This window comes from Pristiophorus japonicus, chromosome 3, assembly GCF_044704955.1.
Source record: "Pristiophorus japonicus isolate sPriJap1 chromosome 3, sPriJap1.hap1, whole genome shotgun sequence".
NCBI lineage: Eukaryota > Metazoa > Chordata > Chondrichthyes > Pristiophoridae > Pristiophorus > Pristiophorus japonicus.
The window spans coordinates 185,506,079-185,528,274 of NC_091979.1; the positions used below are offsets into that span (position 1 = coordinate 185,506,079).

At 47.0% G+C, this 22,196-nt stretch overlaps 3 protein-coding genes across 4 annotated transcripts in view; all 3 read left to right on the forward strand.

The window, feature by feature from the left end:
• The window catches only part of orc2 (origin recognition complex, subunit 2), a 309,274-nt gene that overhangs the window by 260,028 nt on the left and 27,050 nt on the right, over positions 1-22,196 (forward strand). The gene's annotated exons all lie outside the window — the stretch shown is intronic.
• On the forward strand, positions 2,101-7,302 carry ndufb3 (NADH:ubiquinone oxidoreductase subunit B3). Its single transcript, XM_070874890.1, has 2 exons — positions 2,101-2,360; positions 7,030-7,302. The coding sequence occupies exons 1-2, from the start codon at positions 2,248-2,250 to the stop codon at positions 7,184-7,186; spliced, it is 270 nt and encodes an 89-aa protein (XP_070730991.1). The 5' UTR covers positions 2,101-2,247; the 3' UTR covers positions 7,187-7,302.
• The window catches only part of LOC139260025 (CASP8 and FADD-like apoptosis regulator), a 214,536-nt gene continuing 202,790 nt past the window's right edge, over positions 10,451-22,196 (forward strand). Inside the window, exons 1-3 of one of the 2 annotated variants that reach the window (XM_070876091.1) lie at positions 10,451-10,640; positions 15,373-15,812; positions 17,539-17,644. In XM_070876091.1, coding sequence (XP_070732192.1) covers positions 15,511-15,812; positions 17,539-17,644 — 408 coding nt within the window. In that variant the 5' untranslated portion in view covers positions 10,451-10,640; positions 15,373-15,510. Of the gene's footprint in view, positions 10,641-14,204; positions 14,224-15,372; positions 15,813-17,538; positions 17,645-22,196 lie in introns of those variants that run through there. The other variant, XM_070876092.1, reaches the window with a different exon arrangement.

Here is a 22,196-nt window from a genome sequence, read left to right on the forward strand (position 1 = left end):
TGGTGGATGCTTTTCAAAATGGATTGAATGTGAAATAATGTCGGGAAGCATCGCCACCGCCACCATTGAAAGCCTGAGGGCCATGTTTGCCACCCACGGCCTGCCTGACATACTGGTCAGTGACAACGGGCCATGTTTCACCAGTGCCGAATTTAAAGAATTCATGACCCGCAATGGGATCAAACATGTCACCTCGGCCCCGTTTAAACCAGCCTCCAATGGGCAGGCAGAGAGGGCAGTACAAACAATCAAACAGAGCCTTAAACGAGTCACAGAAGGCTCACTCCAAACCCACCTGTCCCGAGTACTGCTCAGCTACCGCACGAGACCCCACTCGCTCACAGGGGTGCCCCCGGCTGAGCTACTCATGAAAAGGACACTTAAAACCAGACTCTCGCTGGTTCACCCCAACCTGCATGATCAGGTAGAGAGCAGGCGGCAGCAACAAAATGTAAACGATGGTCGCGCCACTGTGTCACGGGAAATTGATCTGAATGACCCTGTGTATGCGTTAAACTATGGACATGGTCCCAAGTGGATTGCGGGCACGGTGATAGCTAAAGAAGGGAGTAGGATGTTTGCAGTCTAACTAGACAATGGACAAATTTGCAGAAAGCACCTGGACCAAACGAGGCTGCGATTCACAGACTGCCCTCCCCAAAAAAAAAACCAAAAAAAGAAAAACACAAAAAAAAAAGGGGGGAAAAAAAAAAAGGGCCTTGTAAATGTCTGGAGTGTCACCCAGGTCGGGTGGCACCGTTTAATGTTTTATGTTTTCGCAGGTAAACTCAAAAGAGTTTCACAGACTGCCCTGAACAACCCACAGCAGACACCACCTTTTCGAGCCCACAGCACACACCCAAAGGATCAACGACACCACGCCGGACCAGGAAATCTAACCCATCACACCCAACAGCCCAGCAAGGCCAGGCTCACCCAGCAGCCCTGCAGGGCCAACAACACGCCAGCCCAGCGAGGGCACAGTCAACATACCAGAACAGACTTTGTACCGAGGCGGTCCACCAGGGAAAGAAAGGCTCCCGACCGCCTCACCTTGTAAATAGTTTTCACTTTGACTTTGGCGGGGAGTGATGTTGTGTATCTGTAAAGCATGCACTCCCATGTTCCGCCACCAGGGAGTGCATCCCCTGAAGTCCCAAGGGATCCCAGCATCCCTTGGGAGCACTGTATATAAGCCAGCCCCTAAGGCCTGTTCCTCATTCTGGAGTGTCTTAATAAAGACTGAGGTCACTGTTACTTTAACCTCCCTGTGTTAGGAACACAACATGTTCAAGTCTGCGTCCCTTGAAGTTAAGGGAGTGAAGATGAGGGCAGTACCGGAGGAATGGCCAGGGTGTGAGAGAGTAATGGTTTTAATAGGAACGAAGGCATCCAAGGTGGTGGTAAGGGTGTGATTGAGCAGATCGGTAGCTGCAGAAATGCGGGGGTGAATGGAGAGCCAAAGGTTGGACAGTTGGGATTTTGTAAGTGCAGTTGTAAATAAGAACATAAGAACATGAGTTAGGAGAAAGTTTCTTCCAGGGTGGACAGAGAAGGAAGTAGGATTGGGGAGGGAAGGGGAATGTGGGTGGAGAGCGGTACAAGGAAGTGCTCAGAGATGGCCTTATCTGCGATTGACATGATGGGAGTAACAAGGTCACGAGAGATGGCAAGGTTAATGGGATAGCAGTGAAAATGGGTTGGGGAGTTTACATGGAGGAGAAATTAAAGGAGGATAGAAAACTCAGAGGAGAGCATAATGAATCGAGATGAAGGTTGAAATCTCTGACGGTTGAAGGACAGGACGCTATAAATCTATGTGTCACTCGGGAGAGGAAGAATGGTAGGAGTGTACAGCACTAGCTGAGGCACTGCAGAACTCAACAGAACCAGAGTGCCTTTGCAGAACTGTTTCACACTCTGTGGGGTGGTGGACCACTCAAGAGGGCACTGTAGGAGTATAGATAGAGCGTGACCCTGGAGTAGGCATTTAGGACTGTGTCGCACGAGAAACGGTACTGCAACATTCCCTGCCGCAATCCCATTCATTGCCACTAGTCCAATTCCCTTACCCATTCCCATTCCCATTCTCTTACTGAGTCAAATTCCTTGTACCTATTCCCATTCCCTGACCTTTTCCTGTTCCGGTTATTACCGGAATGACATGCTGCTGTGCAGGCGCGGGCCGAGGCTGGGTCTGTCGGGAGTAGCGAGCAGTGTTTCCGGGCCATTTGGAGGACAGTCACCATGACACACGGGCCCGAGTTGCCGGACTACAAGAGCTGGAGCCCGCGGGGTACCCCGCTGGAGACAGTGCAGGAGAGGCTGCGGCGGAGGGGCTTGCGCGATCCCTGGGCCCGGTGAGTGACTGGCCCGGCGTGGGGTGCGGAGCTCCGCGGTCCTGGGGCCTGCGGTGCGGAGCTCCCCGCTCCTGGGGTGTGGGGTACGGAGCTCCCCGCCCCTGCGGTGTGGGGTACGGAGCTCCCCGCCCCTGGGGCCTGCAGTGTGGGGTGCGGAGCTCCCCGCTCCTGGGGCCTGCGGTGTGGGGTGCGGAGCTCCCCGCTCCTGGGGCTTGCGGTGTGTGAGGTGCGGAACAGTGGTTCTCAACATTTTGGTTGAAGGACCCCTTTTCAAATGGATTCGTAATCACAGACCCTCCATCTAAATTATAATACCATACAATATCTATGATGAGACTAGTTCATGTAAAAAGTATTTTAATAATGCTTATAAGAAACAGGTGTTTACTTGCAAATATCAGTGAGATGGGTGTGCTTGTTTCTCACGCCAATTCAGGGTATTCCGCAACTTTAGATGGCTACTATTAGCCTCTTAGTGCTGGACAATTTTTGAAGCCGTCAGCAGGTTGGGCAAGCTGAGTGAGGGCTCGAGCACCCATGCACATGCTGGGATGCTGCAGGAAACATGACTCCCTGCTATACTGTCCCACTGGCATGTTTTGTATTAGCTGTATTGTGGGATTGTTACGTGTTTGTGCGAACAGTTTCAGGCGTGTGTTTGAAGGGCCCCACACGTGTTCTGATCATGAATCGGGAGGATGGCACAGGGTCAAGGTGCCAGGAAGTGGAATCAGCTTGACCGGCATGCCGTGAGCGCTCGTTGCAAAGTGAGTGAGAGCTGTGGGCCTCTGTGAGGAGACGGGCCCAGCCATTGAGAACTTTCAAGAACAGAATCAGTGTTAAATAAGAAATAGAGCAGGAGTAGGCCATACAGTCCCTCGAGCCTGCTCCGCCATTTAATACGATCCTGGCTGATCCGATTATGGACTCTGATCCACTTCCCTGCCAGCTTCTCATAACCCCTTATTCCCTTATCGGTTAAGAAACTGTCTATCTCTGTCTTAAATGTATTCAATGATCTGGCTTTCACAGCTCTCTGAGGCAGCGAATTCGACAGATTTACAACCCTCTGAGAGAAGAAATTCCTCCTCATCTCAGTTTTAAATGGGTGGCCCCTTATTCTAAGATTATGCCCCCGAGTTCTAGTCTCTCCCATCAATGGAAATATCTTCTCTGCATCCACCTTGTCAAGCCCTCCTTATAATCTTATACGTTTCGATAAGATCACCTCTCATTCTTCTGAATTCCAATGAGTAGAGGCCCAACCTGCTCAACCTTTCCTCATAAGTCAACACCCTCATCTCCGGAATCAACCTAGTGAACCTTCTCTGAACTGCCTCCAAAGCAAGTATATCCTTTCTTAAATATGGAAAACAAAACTGCATGCAGTATTCCAGGTGTGGCCTCACCAATACCCTGTATAACTGTAGTAAGATTTTCCTGCTTTTATACTCCATCCCTTTGCAATAAAGGCAAAGATTCCATTGGACTTGCTGTACTGCATACTAACCTTTTGTGTTTCATGCACAAGTACTCCAAGGTCCTGCTGTACTGCAGCACTTTGCAATTTTTCGCCATTTAAATAATAACTTGCTCTTTGATTTTTTTTTTGCCAAAGTGCATGACCTCACACTTTCCAACATTATACACCATCTGCCAAATTTTTGCCCACTCACTTAGCCTGTCGATGTCCTTTTGCAGATTTTTTGTGTCCTCGTTCTTTGTATCGTCAGCAAACTTGGCTATGTTACACTTGGTCCTTTCATCCAAGTCGTTAATATAGATTGTAAATAGTTGGGATCCCAGCACTGATCCCTGTGGCACCCCACTAGTTACTGATTGCCAACCCGAGAATGAACCATTTATCCCGACTCTCTGTTTTTTGTTAGTTAGCCAATCTTCTATCCATGCTAATATGTTACCCCCAATCCTGTGAACTTTTACCTTGTGCAGTAACCTTTTATGTGGCATCTTGTCAAATGCCTTCTGGAAGTCCAAATACACCACATCCACTGGTTCCCCTTTATCCACCCTGTTCGTTACATCCTCACAGAATTCCAGCAAATTTATCAAACATGACTTTCCCTGCTGTTGGTTTTATAAAGAGGAGCTGCCTTGAAATTACCTGATTCTATGATCACAAATCAGGCTAACCTTTGGTACCATCAACATATTGGATAAGACATACTGGCCACCACCGACAGAAGTTTACTACTTCTCCCAGCACTATTCCTGATTAAGAAGGTAGGCACACGACCTGCTTACAAACCTCTGCCACTGGAGCAGGGCGTAAACCAATCTGCAAAGCGTAGTTCATTCACCATCTGCTGCAATCTCCACACTCGGGAGAAAGGATTTAGCTCAAATCGAGAACTCAGCATATGCACACCTGGACCATCAAAGGGCACTGTGTGAGTGCAAAAAGTCTTGGGTCACAAAGCCCTGACATGCCCCCCTCTTCCCCCCCCCCCCACAAATAATGGAACCCCCTATGCACGCCACCTCTCCCTCCCTCTGATCCATAACTCAGCGGCCCAGCATCAAGCCAAATAAAATCAGCCAGAGGTTAAATTAGCCCGGGGGCCAGCCGCCGTCAAACCTCCGAGGAAGAGGCGACCCAGCACTGTACAAGTATACCGGCCGAGGGGGATGGGAGGGGAGCCAGTGAAATCCCACCTCAACCGGTGGTGGTAGTGATTTGAGAACCCTGATTCTGGGATGGGGGAGGGACAGGAGTATAGCCAGATCCCGGGAGTAATTCCGACCCACTGGCTCTTCATTGACAACCCCCCCCCCCACACAGATGGCTCGGCTCGGGCTTCAGTCACTGTCCCCTGGCTTCAACTTGCAGACCCAAGCAGCAGCTATTATTCCTCTTCCACAGTCTCGCCAACGACAAGGTTTGCGGCTTAGGATTTACCTGGTGCCAGAGCTTGAGGAAAACCATGACCCGGCAGCGCGTGTTGGGTTTATTCGGGGCAGGGCGGCAAAGAGCGGATAGGCTGCAGACTCTCTTGGAAGTCTGTATGGAACCCAGTTTGAGAAACACTGGTACATTAGTAGATATCAGGATAGATGGTCAAAGCGGTAGGTTTTAAGGAGCGTCTTGAAAGAGAGGTAGAGAGGTTTATGGAGGGAAATCCAGAGCTTAGGGCCTAGACATCTGCAGGCCTGGCCACCAATGGTTGAGCAATTAAAATTGGGGGTATGTAAGAGGCCAGAATTAGAAGAGTGCAGATATCTCGGGATAGGGAGGGCGGTGGGGTTGTGGGGCTGGTGGAGATTAGAAATTGGAAGGGGCGAGGCCATAGAGGAATTTCAAAATGACGAGGTAAAATCGAGGCATTTCTTAATGTAGATCAGGAGATGGGCGAACGAGTCTTGGTGCGAGTTAGGATATGGGCTGCCAAGTTTTGGATGCCCTTAGGTTTACGTAGGGAAGAACGTGGGAGGCCAGCCAGGAGTACGTTGGAATAGTCAAGTCTAGAGGTAACAAAGGCATGGATGAGGTTTTCAGCAACAGGTGTGCCGAGGCAGGGGCGGAGATGGGTGATGTTACGGAGGTGGAAATAGTCGGTCTTGGTTACGGCGCCGATATGCAGTCAGAAGCTCATTTCGGTGTTAAATATGACACCAAGGTTGCAAACAGTCTGGTTCAGCGTCAGACAGAGGGATGTTTTAGTGCCCCTTTAATAAGGAGGTATTTGATTTACAGGTTCAACTAAAAGTTGTAGTTGGTGACTTGGGAAAGAAATTTGTGGCAGGGACCGAAAACAATGGCTTCGGTCTTCCCAATATTTAATTGGAGGAAATTTCTGCTCATCCAGTTCTGGATGTCTGAAACGGTTTGACAATTTAGAGACAGTGGAGCGTTCGAGGATTGGTGGTGAGGTAGAGCTGGGTGTCGTCAGCATACATATGGAAACTGATGCTGGGTTTTCAGATGATGTTGCCGAGGAGCAACATGTCGATGAGAAATAGGAGGGGGCCAAGGAGAGATCCTTGGGGGACATCAGAGGTAACGATGCAGAAGCAGGAAGAGAAGCCACTGCAAGCCATTCGACCCAAAAGGTCCTGCCAGCATTTATACTCCACACGAGCCTCCTCCCACCCTACTTCATCTCACCCTGTCAGCATATCCTTCTATTCCTTTCTCCCTCAAGTGCTTATCCCAGCTTCCCCTTAAATGCATCTATGCTATTTGCCTCAACCACTCCTTGTGGTAGCAAGTTCCACATTCTAGCCACTCTCTGAGCAAAGAAGTTTCTCCTGAATTCCTATTGGATTAATTAGTGACTATCTTTTATTTATGGCCCCAAGTTCTGGTCTCGCCACAAATGGAAACATCTTATCTACAGCTACCCTATCAAATCCTTTAATAATTGGACACGACTACTGCCAACGAACCGCAAGTTGCGTAGAAGTGTCCAGTTCGTTACAGGAGCGGGCTTGTTAAAAAAAAAAATTAGAAAGCCGGGAAGGGAGCAGGCTCATTTTAAAGGACAATCGCAACAGCAAATCAGTAATCTGGGATTCAGCTTGTTTTGGAAGCCTGTCCTTCAGCTTCAATGTTCTAAATACATGCAACTGTGGTGGAGCTGTGCCAGGATTAACCGAGTTCATAAGTCAATCTCTTGACCATTTTCTTTATTGCCATATATTTTCACAGCAATGAGGCCTGGCGGTTCAGCGGAGACTTTGCAAAACCAATTGCCTTCAGCGATATCTTCTTTCGAGGCTTCAAATGGGGGTTTGCAGCCTTTGTTGTGGCTTTGGGTGTCGAATATGCACTATTTTCTCCCAAGAAGAATGGAGGACATCACTAGAGAATGAACACGAGAACTTTCGGCATCCACCAACTTCCCACCTAGGTGGGCTGTAACTACTATTTGAGATGAGAAGCAAACATCTCTATAAAATAAAACAATCTAATTCATCGGCATTTGTGCTTTTTCTCCATTGATTTCCCCTCCTAGTTCCATCAGTTTGCTCCTGAAGCTGATGACTAGTTTCACAGGGGCTGGTGACACTCCAATACCTGTTCCAAGTGCTCATTCTTGTTTAACCATAGGTAACTGCACCATTACCTCTGGAGTCTCCCAAGGACCTATCCTTGGGGCCCCTCCGATTTCGCATCTATATACAGCCCCTCAATGACCTCATCTGAAGACACAGCATATGTAAGCTGAGAATACCCAGCTCTACCTCACCACCACCTTTCTCGACCCCTCCCTGTGTGCTGTTAGACTGCTTGTCCAACATCCAGATGAGCTGCAGTTTCCTCTAATTAAACATTAGAAGGACTGAGCCATAGTCTTCAGTTCACGCCACCAACTCCATCCACCTCCCTGGCCACTGTCTCGGGCTGATCTTGACCTGTGCTTACAACCCCATATCCTCTCCATCACCAAAACCATCTACTTCCACCTCTCCTGTCTCTACCCCTGCCTCAGCTCATCTGCTGCTGAAGCCCTCATTGATGCCTTTGTCACCTCCGGACTTTTCTGTGCTCGCTGAGCTACATTGGCTTCCGCTTAAACAGTGCCATGATTTAAAAAAAATTCTCTTCCTGGTTTTCAGTTCCCTCCATGACCTCGCCCTTCCCTATCTCTATTCTCCTCCAGCCCTACAACTGTCCTGTAACCTCTGTACTCCACCAATTCTGGCCTCTTGAGCATCCCTGATTTTAATTTATCCAACATTGGCAGCTGTGCCTTCAGCTGCCTAGGTTCTAACCTCTGGAATTCCCTCCCTAAATCTCTCCGTCTCTCTTCCCTCCTTTTAAGATGCTCCTTAAAACCTACCTCTTTTTGATCAAGCTTTTGGTCATTGTCCTAATATCTCCTTATGTGGCTCAGTGTCAGATTTTGTTTGATATCACTCCTGTGAAGTGCCTTGGGATATTTTACTATGTTAAGCGTGCTATATAAATGCCAGTTGTTGGCCCCCAATTTTCCACCCAATATAATAACTTGAGCTTATCCAAAACTGTTACCTAACCTACATCAAGTCCCATTTAGCCATCAATCCTGTGCTCGCTGACCTACATTGGCTTACAGTCCCCGAATGCCCCTCTTTTAAATTTTTCATCCTCATCTTCAAATCCCTCTGTGACCTCGCCGCTCCCTATCTCTAATCTCCTTGAGCCCTACAACCCTCCCGAGATCTCTGCTCCTCCAATTCTGGCCTCTTGTCCAATCCCGATTACCTTCAACTGTCTATGCCCTATGTTCTGGAAATCGCCTCCTAAAACTTTCCGTCTCCCCGCTTCTTCTTAAAGAATCTCCTTAAAATCTACCTCTTCAACCGAGCTTTTAGTCACCTGTCCTAATATCTCCTTGCTGTCCATTTTTGTCTGTTTTACACTTTTGCAAAGTCCTTGGTACATTTTGTTACATTAAAGTCACTATATAAATAGCCAAACTGCATTTAACCATCACTGAACACCCTATTTAACCATCACTGCCACATTCCCTGCCGTTATCACCCAATGTCCGCATATCTGCAGTTTAAGCAGGGACATTAAGGACAATTGCAGCACCCCAAGGCCACCTGTGCTGATGACTTAACTTGTACAGACCAGACATTGAATCTGATTCCTTCCTGATGTATGTGGTTAATTAATGTGCCCTGTTATTGCATGAACACAAGTGCAATGTTTAAACACACTGTACAGTGTTGGAGGAACCTTTGAAAATGTTCTCTTTTTAATGAAATTCCCTTTTACTGCATAAACCGGTAATGTGAGAAGTGAGTGAAGTACCTCCGAGCTCTGCGTCAATGGATGTCATCATCATAGGCAGTCCCTAGGAATTGAGGAAGACTTGCTTCCACTCTTAAAATTAGTTCTTAGGTGGCTGAACAGTCCCTGTCACAGGTGGAACAGATAGTCGGTGAGGGAAAGGGAGGGTGGGACAGATTTGCCTGCGCTTGATTTCTGCATACTCGAGGTGCTCAGCGCCCTCCCAGATGCACTTCCTCCACTTAGGGTGGTCTTTGGCCAGGAACGCCGAGGTGTCAGTGGGGCTGTTACACTTTATCAGGGAGGCTTTGAGGTTGTAACGTTTCCTCTGCCCAGCTTTGGCTCGTTTGCCGTGAAGGAGTTCCGAGTAGAGCACTTGCTTTGGGAGTCTCGTGTCTGGCATGCGAACAGTGTGACCTGCCCAGCAGAGCTGATCAAATGTGGTCAGTGCTTCAATGCTGGGGATGTTGGCCTGGTCGAGGACGCTAATGTTGGTGCGTCTGTTCTCCCAGGGGATTTGTCGGACCTTGCGCAGACATCGTTGGTAATATTTCTCCAGCAACTTCAGATGTCTACTGTACATGGTCCATGTCTCTGAACCATACAGGCTTCAGATGGGGGCGGAAATTGGGATGATGTAGAATGGGAGTCACTGATGGGGGAATATGGGTGACGGGGGAATGGGAGTCACTGATGGGAATGGGGGTCACTGACGGAGGGTGAAAGGGGTGACTGGGGGTATGGGGGGGTCACTGACGGGGGGAAAGGGGAAATGGGGGTCACTGACGGGAAAGGGGTGACTGGGTGACGGGGAATGGGGGTCACTGACTGGGGGAAAGGGGTGACGGAGAATGGGGGTCACTGATGGGAAAGGGGTGACTGGGTGTCACTGACGGGGGAAAGGGGTGACTGGGGGTCACTGATGGGGGGGAAAGGGGTGACTGGGGGTCACTGACGGGGGGGAAAGGGGTGACTGGGGGTCACTGATGGGAGGGGGGGAAAGGGGTGACTGGGGGTCACTGATGGGAGGGGGGGAAAGGGGTGACTGGGGATTACTGACGGGGGGAAAAGGGTGACTGGGGGTCACTGATGGGGAACTAGGTGCCCAGTTTGACAGTATAGCTCCAGACAACACCGCGTTGAAAGAAATGCTGGGACACCCTCCGGTTCCATCTGGGCGCGGACCCAGTGCGGCCCTGACCTAGGTGCAAGTATAACTGCGGCCTGGCCCCGAAACTGAACAGCTTTCGCTTTCGCTTTTGTGAATCTTAAGGAATCTCCCCCAGGAGGCTCAGGACAGATCGGTATGATTCACTCCCCGGTATAAGCCGTACTTTGCCCGGGGGGGGCGCTCGCAGCTTCCACCAATTCAGCGATCAACTCCCCTCAGGCGTGGAGCCCGGGTACGAGGCCGGTGCTAAGCGGCACCAGCCCGGCCCCGGCGACGCTCTTGTTCCGCTGCCGGGTGGAGCGCCGCTACTTCCGGACTCGGAGCAGCAGGAGATGGCGGAGAGAAGGCTGGGCCCGGGTGGGGAAAGGTAACGAGAGCGGGAGGCTCTGGGCCCTCAGCACACACGATCAGCGGGCTCAATTATGAGGACAGGTTGCATCGTCTTGGCTTGTATTCCCTCCAGTATAACATATTACGGGGTGATCTAATTGAGATGTTTAAGATTAAAGGAGTTGATATGTTGATGGAGAGAAACTATTTCCTCTGTTGGGTGTGTCCAGAACAGGGGAGTATAACCTTAATGTTAGAACTAGGGAACCAAGGCATGGAGATGGAGTTGAGATTCAGATCAGCTAAGATTTAATTGAATGGCCGAACAGGCTCGAGGGGCTGAATGGCCTCCTCCTGTTCCTATCAACATTTAGAACAGACCAGGGGAGGTGAAAACTTTGGAATCAAATAAGCTACAACTGTGGGGAAAGTAGGGTGAGACTGGATGGACAAATCGAGATGGGCCGAATGGCCTTTCTTATTTGACTAACCTGATTGAATTTTTTGAGGAGGTAACCAGGAGGGTCGATGAGCGTAGTGTATGTGATGTAGTATATATGGACTTTAGCAAAGCTTTTGATAAGGTCCCACATGGTAGACTGGTCACGAAGGTTAAAGCCCATGGGATACATGCCAAAGCGGCTAGTTGGAAATTGACTTGGAGGTAGGAAGCAAAGGGTAATGGTCGATGGATGTTTTTGTAACTGGAAGGATGTTTCCGCAGGGCTCAGTACTGGGTCCCTTGCTTTTTGTGGTATACATCAGTGATCTAGATTTGAATATAGAAAGTATGATTAAGAAGCTTGCAGATGACACTAAAATTGGCTATGTGGTTGATAATGAAGAGGAAAGTCATGGACTGGTCAGGTGGGCAGAATAGTGGCAAATGGAATTTAATTTGTAGAAGTGTGAGGTGATGCACTTGGGGAGGGCTAATAAGGAAAGGGTAGACACATTAAACGGTAGGCCACTTAGAAGTGTAGATGAACAAAGGGACCTTGAAGTGCTTGTCCACAGATCCCTGAAAGTAGCAGGCCAGGTGGATAAGTTGGTTAAGAAGGCATACGGAATGCTTGCCTTTATTGGCTGAGGCATAGAAAACAAGAGCAGGGGGCTTATACTTAAATTGTATAATACTCTGGTTAGGCTACAACTGGAGTACAGCGTGCAGTTCTGGTCACTGTATTAGAGGAAGGATGTTATTGCACTGGAGAGGGTGCAGAGGAGATTTACTAGCATGCTGCCTGGAATGGAGAATCTTAGCTATGAGGACAGATTGGATAGACTGGGTTTGTTCTCATTGGAACAGAGGAGGCCGAAAGGAGACCTCACCTGAGGTGTATAAAATTTTGAGGGGCCTGGATATAGTGGATAGCAAGGTGGTTGGTGGAAGGATTTGAGGGGAGACTTCTTCATGCTGAAGGTTGTGGAGGTCTGGAACTCACTGCCAGGAACGGTGGTGGATGCAGAAACCCTCACCACATTTAAAAGGTGCTTAGATGGGCACTTGAAGTTGCCGTAACCTGCAGGGTTACGGACCTAGAGCTGATAAATCGGATTAAACTGGATAACCTCTTGTTGGCTGGCGCAGATATGATGGGAAGTATTGCAGGGAATCGAATACGGCCAAGGTGATCTGGACTAATTTCAATCACCTGGATGGGTCGGAGAGGAATTTTCCCAGATTTTTTTTCCCCAATTGACCTGGGGTTTTTTTTAGCTGTTTTTGCCTCTCCCAGGAGAAATTAAGAATAAGGAAAAGCTAACTGTTCAGAAGAGACGAAGGGAAAGGAGCAAGACTGGGGAGGGTGTCAGGTTTTACTGAAACAGGGTATGGAGGTGGAGTGGGGTGCAGGTTGGGGCGAGGGGAGGGTGCGAAGATGTGTAGGGATTTAAAGAAATGGTACGGGATATTAGACTGGGGGTGGGAGGGAAACTGGGGGTGGGGTGTAGGAACTTATTGAAATGGACCAGGATATTGGGGAGGAGAGGGGGAAAGAAAGGAGAGGGGGGACAGGAGTACAGACTTCCTGCAACAAGGTACAGGATTTTAGAGTGGGAAAATATGGGAGGGAGGCAGATATGAGGGGTGGGGGAAATGGGGGGGGGGAGGGAGGGTGCTGGAGGAGAGGAGAAGGGAGTTACTGAAGGAGGGTACAGGATATTAGGGGGAGAGCGAGAAAAATGAGGGTTGGAGGGAGATGGATAGGAGAAGGAGGTGTTGGTGGAGGGAGGGAGATGGAGGTAGATGTAGGGAGTTACTGAAACAAGGTACAGAATATTAGAGCAGAAGGGGAAAAGAGGGGGAACTGAACAATAGAAATATAGTTAAGTAATAATTGAATATTATCTTTTTATTTGTATTCGTTCCTGGGATGTGGGCATCACTGGCAAGGCCAGCATTTATTGCCCATCCCTAATTGCCCTTGAGAAAATGGTGGTGTGCCGCTTTCTTGAACCTCTGCAGTCCATGTGGTGAAGGTACTCCCATAGTGCTGTTAGGGAAGGAGTTCCAGGATTTTGACCCAGCGACGATGAAGGATCGGCGACATACTTTCAAGTCAGGATGGTGTGTGACTTGGAGGGGAACGTGGAGGTGATGTTGCTCCCATGCGCCTGCTGCCCTTGTCCTTCTAGGTGGTAGAGGTCGCGGGTTTGGGAGGTGCTGCCGAAGAAGCCTTGGCGAGTTGCTGAAGTGCATCTTGTACAAGGTACACACTGCAGCCACGGTGTGCTGGTGGTGGAGGGAGTGAATGTTTAAGGTGGTGGATGGGGTGCCAATCAAGCGGGCTGCTTTGTCCTAGACGGTATTGAGCTTCTTGAGTGTTGTTGGAGCTGCATTCATCCAGGCAAGTGGAGAGTATTCCATCACACTCCTGACTTGTGCCTTGTATATAGTGGAAAGGCTTTGGGGAGTCAGGAGGTCAGACACTCACCACAGAATACCCAGCCTCTGACCTGCTCGTGTTGCCATAGTATTTTTGTGTTTGGTCCAGTTATGTTTCTAGTCAATGGTGGGCCCCAGGATGTTGATAGTGGCCGATTCAGCGATGGTAATGCTGTTGATTGTCAAGAGGCGGTGGTTAGACTCTTGCTTGTTGGAAAAAGCCATTGCCTGGCACTTGTGTGGCATGAATGTTACTTGCCACACATCAGCCCAAGCATGAATGTCTTGCTGCATACGGGCATGGACTGCTCCATTATTTGAGGGGTTTCGAATGGAACTGAACACTGTGCAGTTATCAGCGAACATTCCCACTTTGGACCTTATGATGGAGGGAAGGTCATTGATGAAGCAGCTGAATATGGTTGGGCCTGAGGAACTACTGCAGCGATGTCCTGGGGCTGATATGATTGACCTCCAATCACCACAACCATCTTCCTTTGTGTTAGATATGACTCCAGCCAGTGGAGAGTTTTCCCCCTGATTCCCATTGACCAGTTTTAGGTCTCCTTGATGCCACACTTGCTCAAATGTTGCCTTGATGTCAAGGGCAGTCACTCTCACCTCACCTCTGGAATTCAGCTTCTTTATCCATGTTTGGACCAAAGATGTAATGAGGTCTGGAGCCGAGTGGTCCTGGCGGAACCCAAACTGGATATCGGTGAGTGGGCTATTGGTGAGTAAGTGTCACTTGATAGCACTGTCGACTAGACCTTCCATCACTTTGCTGTTGATTGAGAGTAGACTGATGGGGTGGTAATTGGCCTGATTGCATTTGTCCTGCTTTCTGTGGACAGGACATACCTGGGCAATGTTCCACGTCATCGGATAGATGCCAGTGTTGTAGCTGTGCTGGAACAGCTTTGCTAGAGGCGTGGCGAGTTCTGGAGCATAAGTCAGCCTGGATGTCGTCGGGGCCCATAGTCGTTGCTATATCTAATGCGCTCAGCCATTTTTGATATCCTGTGGAGTGAATTGAATTGGCTGAAGACTGGCTTCTGTGATGGTGGGGACCTCAGGAGGAGGCCAATATTGATCATCCACTCAGCACGTCTGACTGAAGATGGTTGCAAACGCTTCAGCCTTGTCTTTTGTACTCACATGCTGGGCTCCGCCATCATTGATGATGGGGATATTCATGGAGCCTCCTCCTCATGTTAGTTGTTTAATTGTCTACCACCATTCACAACTGGATGTGGCAGGACTGCAGAGCTTTAATCTGATCCATTGGTTGTGCGATCGCTTAGAGGTTCGATACAGTGTAAATCTCCTTCTACCCTGCCCCATCAAACACTCCCAGGGCAGGTACAGCACGGGTTAGATATAGAGTAAAGCTCCCTCTACAATGTCCATTAAGTATTCTGACCTAGAATTAAAAATCTTAATGTACCATGTGAAAAATTAATGCATTCTCTTTTGTTGCATGACACTCGCTGGGGTTCTGTGGGTGCCAGTATGTCAGTAATCGACTTGCAGTATGTCACCCGAGTGTCCATTATTCTTGGCTGTGCCTTAACAGCGAGTGTCAGTCTGCTGTGTGAGGCAGTGATGAGCTGGTGTAGTCCTGTCTGCAGTTAGCTACTTCCAGCAAGGGGCCCTTGCACTGATCAGTGCTGGGAAGCCTGGTTGAATTATATCTTGCCGTTTCCTAACTCCGGGTTGCTGAGGCCCGACTACAGCCATGACTAAGACCAGCTGAGCAAGCGCAGCTTTAGAATAAAACTGGGATCTTTCTGTTCTTCCTGAGGTCAGTCGCACAAAAATGGAGTATTCTAAACCAAAAAGGACTTGTGGTCAGTTAATTCATGTTTGTTTCCCCATTTAGGTCTCTCTGAATTTCATTGAGGTCGGAAAAGAGAAGTTCATGCCGTCAGCAGGAATGAGATCACAGCACAAGATTATCAGTTGGGAGAATATTAGCTTCCTGTAAGGAGCTGTTGGGCTTCTTGCTTCACTTTCTAAGATGTTCAACCGATGCGAAAAGGACATCAGAACACTGGCTGTGGGAATAGCTGGCGAACTGTCCCAAGAGGAAAGTGCCACCTTAGTGTTTTTGTGCCTGGATTTTCTCAAAGACTATTCGGCAATTGGAGAAGTGAAAGAGCTCTTCGAGACCCTGAGCAAGCAGAACCTGCTGAGGCTCGACTTCCTAACTGAACTGCTTTATCGAATAAGGAGACTCGATATCCTGAGAAGAATGGAGGTTGACCTAATGCTTTTGGAGAGAAATTTGAAAGCTGGTAAAGGATACGTGTCTTCATACAGGTAAAACCAATCTTAGAGTAATGGAAAGGGTTCTATCTCCCCCCTCCCCCCCCCCCAACCCAATGGAGGAAGCTGGGCTTCCCCAGTTTTAGCTCCTGGGAAGATAGCAGATAATGTTCAGACGACAGCTGTACTGAGCAGTTTCTTGCTACAGTAAGTGGCAACGTGTGGTGAATAGAGTACAGGAGTGAGAAAGCTAATCTTATTCCCCAGGCTACGGTGCTCACACTTGGGGCTTGTATTACCTTTACGTGTTTTGGGTGCTCAATGCCACCATATGTCGGGTAGAGTCGCAATGTTACCAATGCATTCGGGTAGCGGAATGTCGGATTGATCCGGATGATGAACTGTGGGTCTGATCTGGGTGACGGAATGTGGGTCCGACCCGGATGATGGAATGTCGATCTGTTCACAGGAACAGGAGGATGCCATTCAGCCCCTCGAGCTCGTTCCGCCATTCAGATAGATCATGGCTGATCTGTATCTTAACTCCATTTACCCGCCCTGGTTCCCTTTCCCTTAATACCCTTGCCTAACAAAAATCTGTCCATCTCTGTTTTGAAATTTTCAGTTGACCCCCAGTCTTTTTGGGGAAAGAGTTCCAGATTTCCACTACCCTTTGTGTGCAGAAGAGTTCCTGACATCACCCCTGAATGGCTTAGCTCTAATTTTAAGGTTACATAGAAACATAGAAAATAGGTGCAGGGGCAGGCCATTTGGCCCTTCGAGCCTGCACCACCATTCAATATGATCATGGCTAATCATTCCCTCAGTACCCCTTTCCTGCTTTCTCTCCATACCCCTTTAGCCGTAAGGGCCACATCAAACTCGCTTTTGAATATATCTAACGAACTGGCCTCAACAACTTGCTGTGGTGGAGAATTCCACAAGTTCACCATTCTCTGGGTGAAGAAGTTTCTCCTCATCTTGGTCCTAAATGGCTTACCCCTTATCCTTAGATTATATCCCCTGGTTCTGGACTTCCCCAACATCAGGAACATTCTTCCTGCATCTGACCTGTCCAATCCCGTCAGAATTTTATGTTTCTATCAGATCCCCTCTCATTCTTCTAAATTCCAGTGAATATAAGCCTAGTCGATCCAGTCTTTCTTCATATGTCAGTCCTGCCATCCCGGGAATCAGTCTGGTGAACTTTCGCTGCACTCCCTCAATAGCAAGAATGTCCTTCCTCAGATTAGGAGACCAAAACTGTACACAATATTCAAGGTGTGGCCTCACCAAGGCCCTGTACAACTGCAGTAAGACCTCCCTGCTCCTATACTCAAATCCTCTCGCTATAAAGGCAAATATGCCCCCTGGATTCCCCCAGAAGAGGAAATAGTGTCTCTCTATATACCCCATCAAATCCTTTCATCATCTTAAACATCTCAATTAGATTACCCCTTAATTTTCTATAGTCTAGTTTCTGCAACCTGCCCTCATAATTTAATCCTTTTAGCCCTGGTATCATTCTGGTGAATCTCCAGGGCCAGTATATCCTTCCTGAGGTGTGGTGTTCAGAACTGAATGCAGTACTCCAGCTGGGGTCAAACCAGAGCTTTGTATAACTACCATAACTTCCACCACTTTGTATTCTAGCTCCCTTGAGATAAAGGCCAACATTTCATTAGCTTTTTAAATTATTACTGGGGTTCTGCTTACCGGACTGTCGATATGTTCAGGGTAACTAACTAACACTTTGCATCTCTGTCTCTCTGTTACACAGGGAGCTGTTGATGGACATCAGTGAAGATCTCTCACAAGAAGATTTGAAATCTATTTTATTTTTATTAAGGTGTCAAGTACCGAAAGGTCGGCTAGAAGCAGTGAAGGTAATTGCTCCGTTAATGTGCTCTCTCAGTAGGCCTCGGGCCCAGTGACTGTGGGTGCAGGCTGCAGCTTATGTGTAGGACAGGCGATTATGGGTGTGTGAAGTCAGCCCGCTGTGACCAAATGCTATTGTTTAAAAAATATATATGTTGGCTTTTTTTTTAACTTCACATTGCAGAAGGAGGAATTGCACCTCGACAACATCTTAATACAGCTCTCGGCATGCGTTACAGTCACAATTACTATATAGATTGATGCAACAGCCATTTTGCGCACAAGATCCCAAAGACCTACTTCATGTGTAACAATAAACAGTTGTATAGTCTGCAGCACAGAAAATACTTAGTTTATAGACAAGCCTCCTATGTAGCACCTTGTGAAAGGTCTTTGAAAATCTACGTGCGCAACATCCACCGCACAGCCTTTCTCACTAGTCGCTCACACTGCCTACTTGCCTCACTTCACTTCCTAGAGCTAGATCCAGCATTTGCCTTCTCGTTTGTCGGATTAAAAATATCCTGATCCAGAAAGCCATCCTGGACACATTTGCCGAGGAAACTGTACCCAGCCCTGTTCAAAAGAAGGCCGTCCATCCCGTACAGGCCAGGCCAGTCCTGCCCCAGAATCTAAACCCTCCCCTCCTACACCATCTCTTCAGCCCGTCCATCCTGTACAGGCCATGCTTGCTCCTGAACTGGTCCCAGTTCCCCAGGAATCTGCACTAGGAGTAATCATGGGAAACCCCATATAAACAGGTAAACATTTCACTGTCACGGTTTGTTGGAACACCAACTGAATCACTTAAAATAATTTTTGAAAACATTTTCGGCCACCATTTTCTTTTCTCAGCTGGAATTTCTGATGTCTCAAAAAAAAAAACCTTTCAAACAAAATTACATAATGGAGCTAAAATTCTGATCGGAGGCTTCCTTTGGATGAACACCTCCGACCCAATTGTTTTTTGCGAAAGTACCTGGTGGTCCTGGAGACACCTTCGATTCTGGACGGAGACCTTCATTCAGTGCGTAGTGTACGGGGAGAAGCTGCAGTCACGTGGGCCTCCAATCACTCTGCAGTATTCTCATTGATAATAATGGGAGCTCCGTTTTTACGCGTTTCCATTATTATCAATGAGAATAAACCCCGAAAACAAGAAACACAACATAATAAATAAATAAAACACCTCACATATTTAAAATGAATTGAAATTAAAGTTAATTAAATGTTTTAGAAAAAAACTACATATTTTTTTGAATTTTTAAAAGATGTGTTTTAATACGGTTTAAAATAAACTTTCCTTAATGGACAGGGTTTTTAACATAAAAATGTGTTTTTAAATTTAATTTTTATATATTTTAAAACTCTTACGCTGGTAAAAGTAGGCTATGCGCCTGCTTTCACCAGGCGTAAAAGTTTGAAGGACATTCGCTGGGCATGAGTTGGGCAAATTGCCCAATCTCTCTCGCACATGTCCTTCTCCCAGAGATGCGGAGGATCTGTCAAGACAAATCTTTACAGATCAGAGAAGCTGGTTTTCGGCGTATGCACATCGCGCCCCGAAAACCAGCTTTTGCAAGGCCTCGCCCGGTCCGTCAGCACTTCGTATAGACCCGGTGAGGCCAGGATTTTAGCCCCATTATGTAGCATGTACAGCACAGAAACAGGCCATCTGGCCCAACTGATCTGTGCCAGTGTTTATGCCCCACATGAGCCTCCTCCCACCCCTCTTCATCTAACACTATCAGCAGATCCTTCTATTCTTTTCTCACTCATGTGTTTTTCTAGCTTCCCCTTAAATGCTTCTATGTTATTCGCCTTAACTGGCAACTTTAAAAAAGTAAAATTTACATATTTCACAATAACATGATTCAACCAAATGATTTTTTTTTGTGTATTTTAATATTCTCCTCAAATTTTTTGCTTCCAGGCCTCTGCCCTTTCAAAAGCCTGGGCTGCGAATGAATATTTTCACCTCACAACATTTGCACAGAATGTTAAACCACCTCTGTGCATTCTACAGAAATTCGCAGCATGTATCAGCATGACTGGATGTCCCCTCATTTTGTTGTGTCAAAATCTCGACTCTCAATTTAACTAAAAAAAGTGAAACTCTTGACATAAACAGCTTGGTAGATGTTCCTTTTAATAAGTTTTACTTGCTACAAGGAAAAGCCTTGCTGAGTCAAAGGCTCTGCGAAGACTTCTACAGTTGTACGAAATTACATTATCTTTATACAGAAGAACAAACAAAGAAATTATGGTTCCATCACATGTATCAATTCTGCTCTTGCGGTCAGCAGATACAGATAAGGAGTTCTTCAATCACTTAATTAACATTACATCCTTGTTTTAATTCCCTACTTCTCTATACAGCCTTTATGTAATGCTTCTAAGGTTTAGCACAGCGACAGTTATTTAGTAGGGCGTATAGTTTTAACAAGACAGGGAGGGTAAATTCAAGGTTCCCTCGCTTTAATTTAATTAGCTATCAGTCAAGGTTACTATGTTCATGCAGAAACAGGCTGTCTGCTGCAGGGGCTTCTGGGAGAACTGAGACTCCATTTTGTTTTATTACAAAAGGGTACATTTAACAGAAAATGTAACTTTAAAAGTAAATTTCCACATTCCCTCCTTTTGTCCTTTTATAAGGACAACTTAATCCATTCTAATCTTGCACAGTCTTTCTATTTCCATTTCCACACAAGAACCTTCGGTAGTTGTTGCTACCATAACCCTAGCAGTGGTCTTGGTTGGTAATATTGTTTCTCCCAACCTGGCGCAGCAGCACTTAATTAATACAAACAAAAGGTATAAGGCAAAGATTATCAGCAAGAACATGATCAAACCCTGTACCAAGGATTTTCCCAGGGATCCCAGCCACCCGGATACCCAATTCCATAAGGTGGTACTTCCCTGGCCAATAGTTTGTTTGTACTCTTATCACCCTCTTCCTAATATATTCAGCTAGATTGCTGATCTCTTCTGAATTATCCGGGATGTACGTACAGCATTCTTCACCAATTAACGCGCATGTCCCTCCCTCCTTGGCTAGGAGATAATCTAGGGCCATACGATTTTGGAGAGCCACCGTTCGAATGGCTACCATTTCGTCATTTACCCTTTCGAAGGCCTGGGAAGTTGTGTTGGCTATTGATTCTACTAAATTAGCTAGTTCCCGTAATTGCTATTCGTTCGATGCTATTCCATAGGATGGTATCATTACCTTGACTATTTCATTTAACCATGTCAAATCTCGTTTAGGTCGATGGCTTCCATAGGCATCCCTTAGAGTCTTTGTTGTCCTAATAAAGGGTATCACATATCCTAAATAACAGGACCCCGTCCAGTTGGCTGGTAACCATGGGTAGGCTTTATGGCCATAAATAAAGTAAGTGCAATTATAGGACGTCAGTCTCTGGTCCTTTCGTGCCATCCATACCCGAGAGGTCTCCCCGTCCCACCTTTTACCTGAGGTTTTATTAAGGACCATAGTCCAGTTAAAGATTGCTATTTTTCTCCCGTCAGTGTGATTTGTCATGGCTTGCCATTTAGTCATTTGGGGACACTTGCTGCGTCCCACTTCTGGTCCTTTAGTTTCATCATTTACTAAGCATATTATACCTACAGGATTTCCTTTTCCGGGAATAATACTTAGGAAGGGTGGCTGACGACTATTACTATAATTTGGCTGATACCACCCCTGGAAGGTTGTAAGATTATATCCTGCTGACCTCCATTCTGTTAGATCCTTCATTTCTGACACCTTAGTTAAATTTGTCCTATTTTACACTATTAACCATTCTGCCGTTTCTGATTCATTAAAGGGGACGGATCTTAGGGGAATACCCCCTTCGGAGTGGACAGGTCCATGGGAACATATCCAACAGTCAGACAAGTTCCTTTCTTGAGCATACTTATGACTCAGTGCCATAAATACATTTTCCTGTAGTTCCCTTTGTTCGTGTTTCTGTACCCCTGGTTCTGTCAATGACACAGGAACAACCCTGTTGAGCACAGCACTATCAGTCCCCATAGTCCCTACAGTTCCTTATTCATTCCTCCTTGTCGGGTGCCCTTTTGCAATGGGACGCATGGATCCATGTTGGTCTTTTATCTTGATTGCAGTATTAGTTGTCACCAAGACCTGGTATTGTCCTTCAAATCTTAGTTGTAGGCTGCTTTTTCTTTTAAAAATTTTGATGTAAACGAAATGTCCGGTCTCTAGATTATGAAACTTCCCCTCTGCTGGTTCGACTTGGGCTTCTTTTACCTGTGAATGAAAGCTGGAAATACATTTGGTTAGTGCGATACAATAATGCAACATATTTTCTTTCATTTTATGGATGTCCATTTGTTTTGCCATAAACGGTGCAGTAAAAGGTAGTCATTGGAGACGTCTCATAACCACCTCATGTGGTGACAGGCCTGTTGTTCTGTTAGTTGCAGATCGCATTATCATCAAGGCTAGGGGCAGCAGTTCTACCCATTTTAGTTCAGTGCCATTGCATAATTTTGCCAGCTTATTTTAAGCATTCCATTATCTTTCAACAAGTC

Excerpts from the sequence above, each read along its gene's own strand:
- ndufb3 (XM_070874890.1), top strand. The coding sequence starts at position 2,248 with ATGACACACGGGCCCGAGTTGCCGGACTACAAGAGCTGGAGCCCGCGG. Across the intron at positions 2,361-7,029 it reads TTGCGCGATCCCTGGGCCCG|CAATGAGGCCTGGCGGTTCA; the intron begins GTGAGTGACTGG and ends ATATTTTCACAG.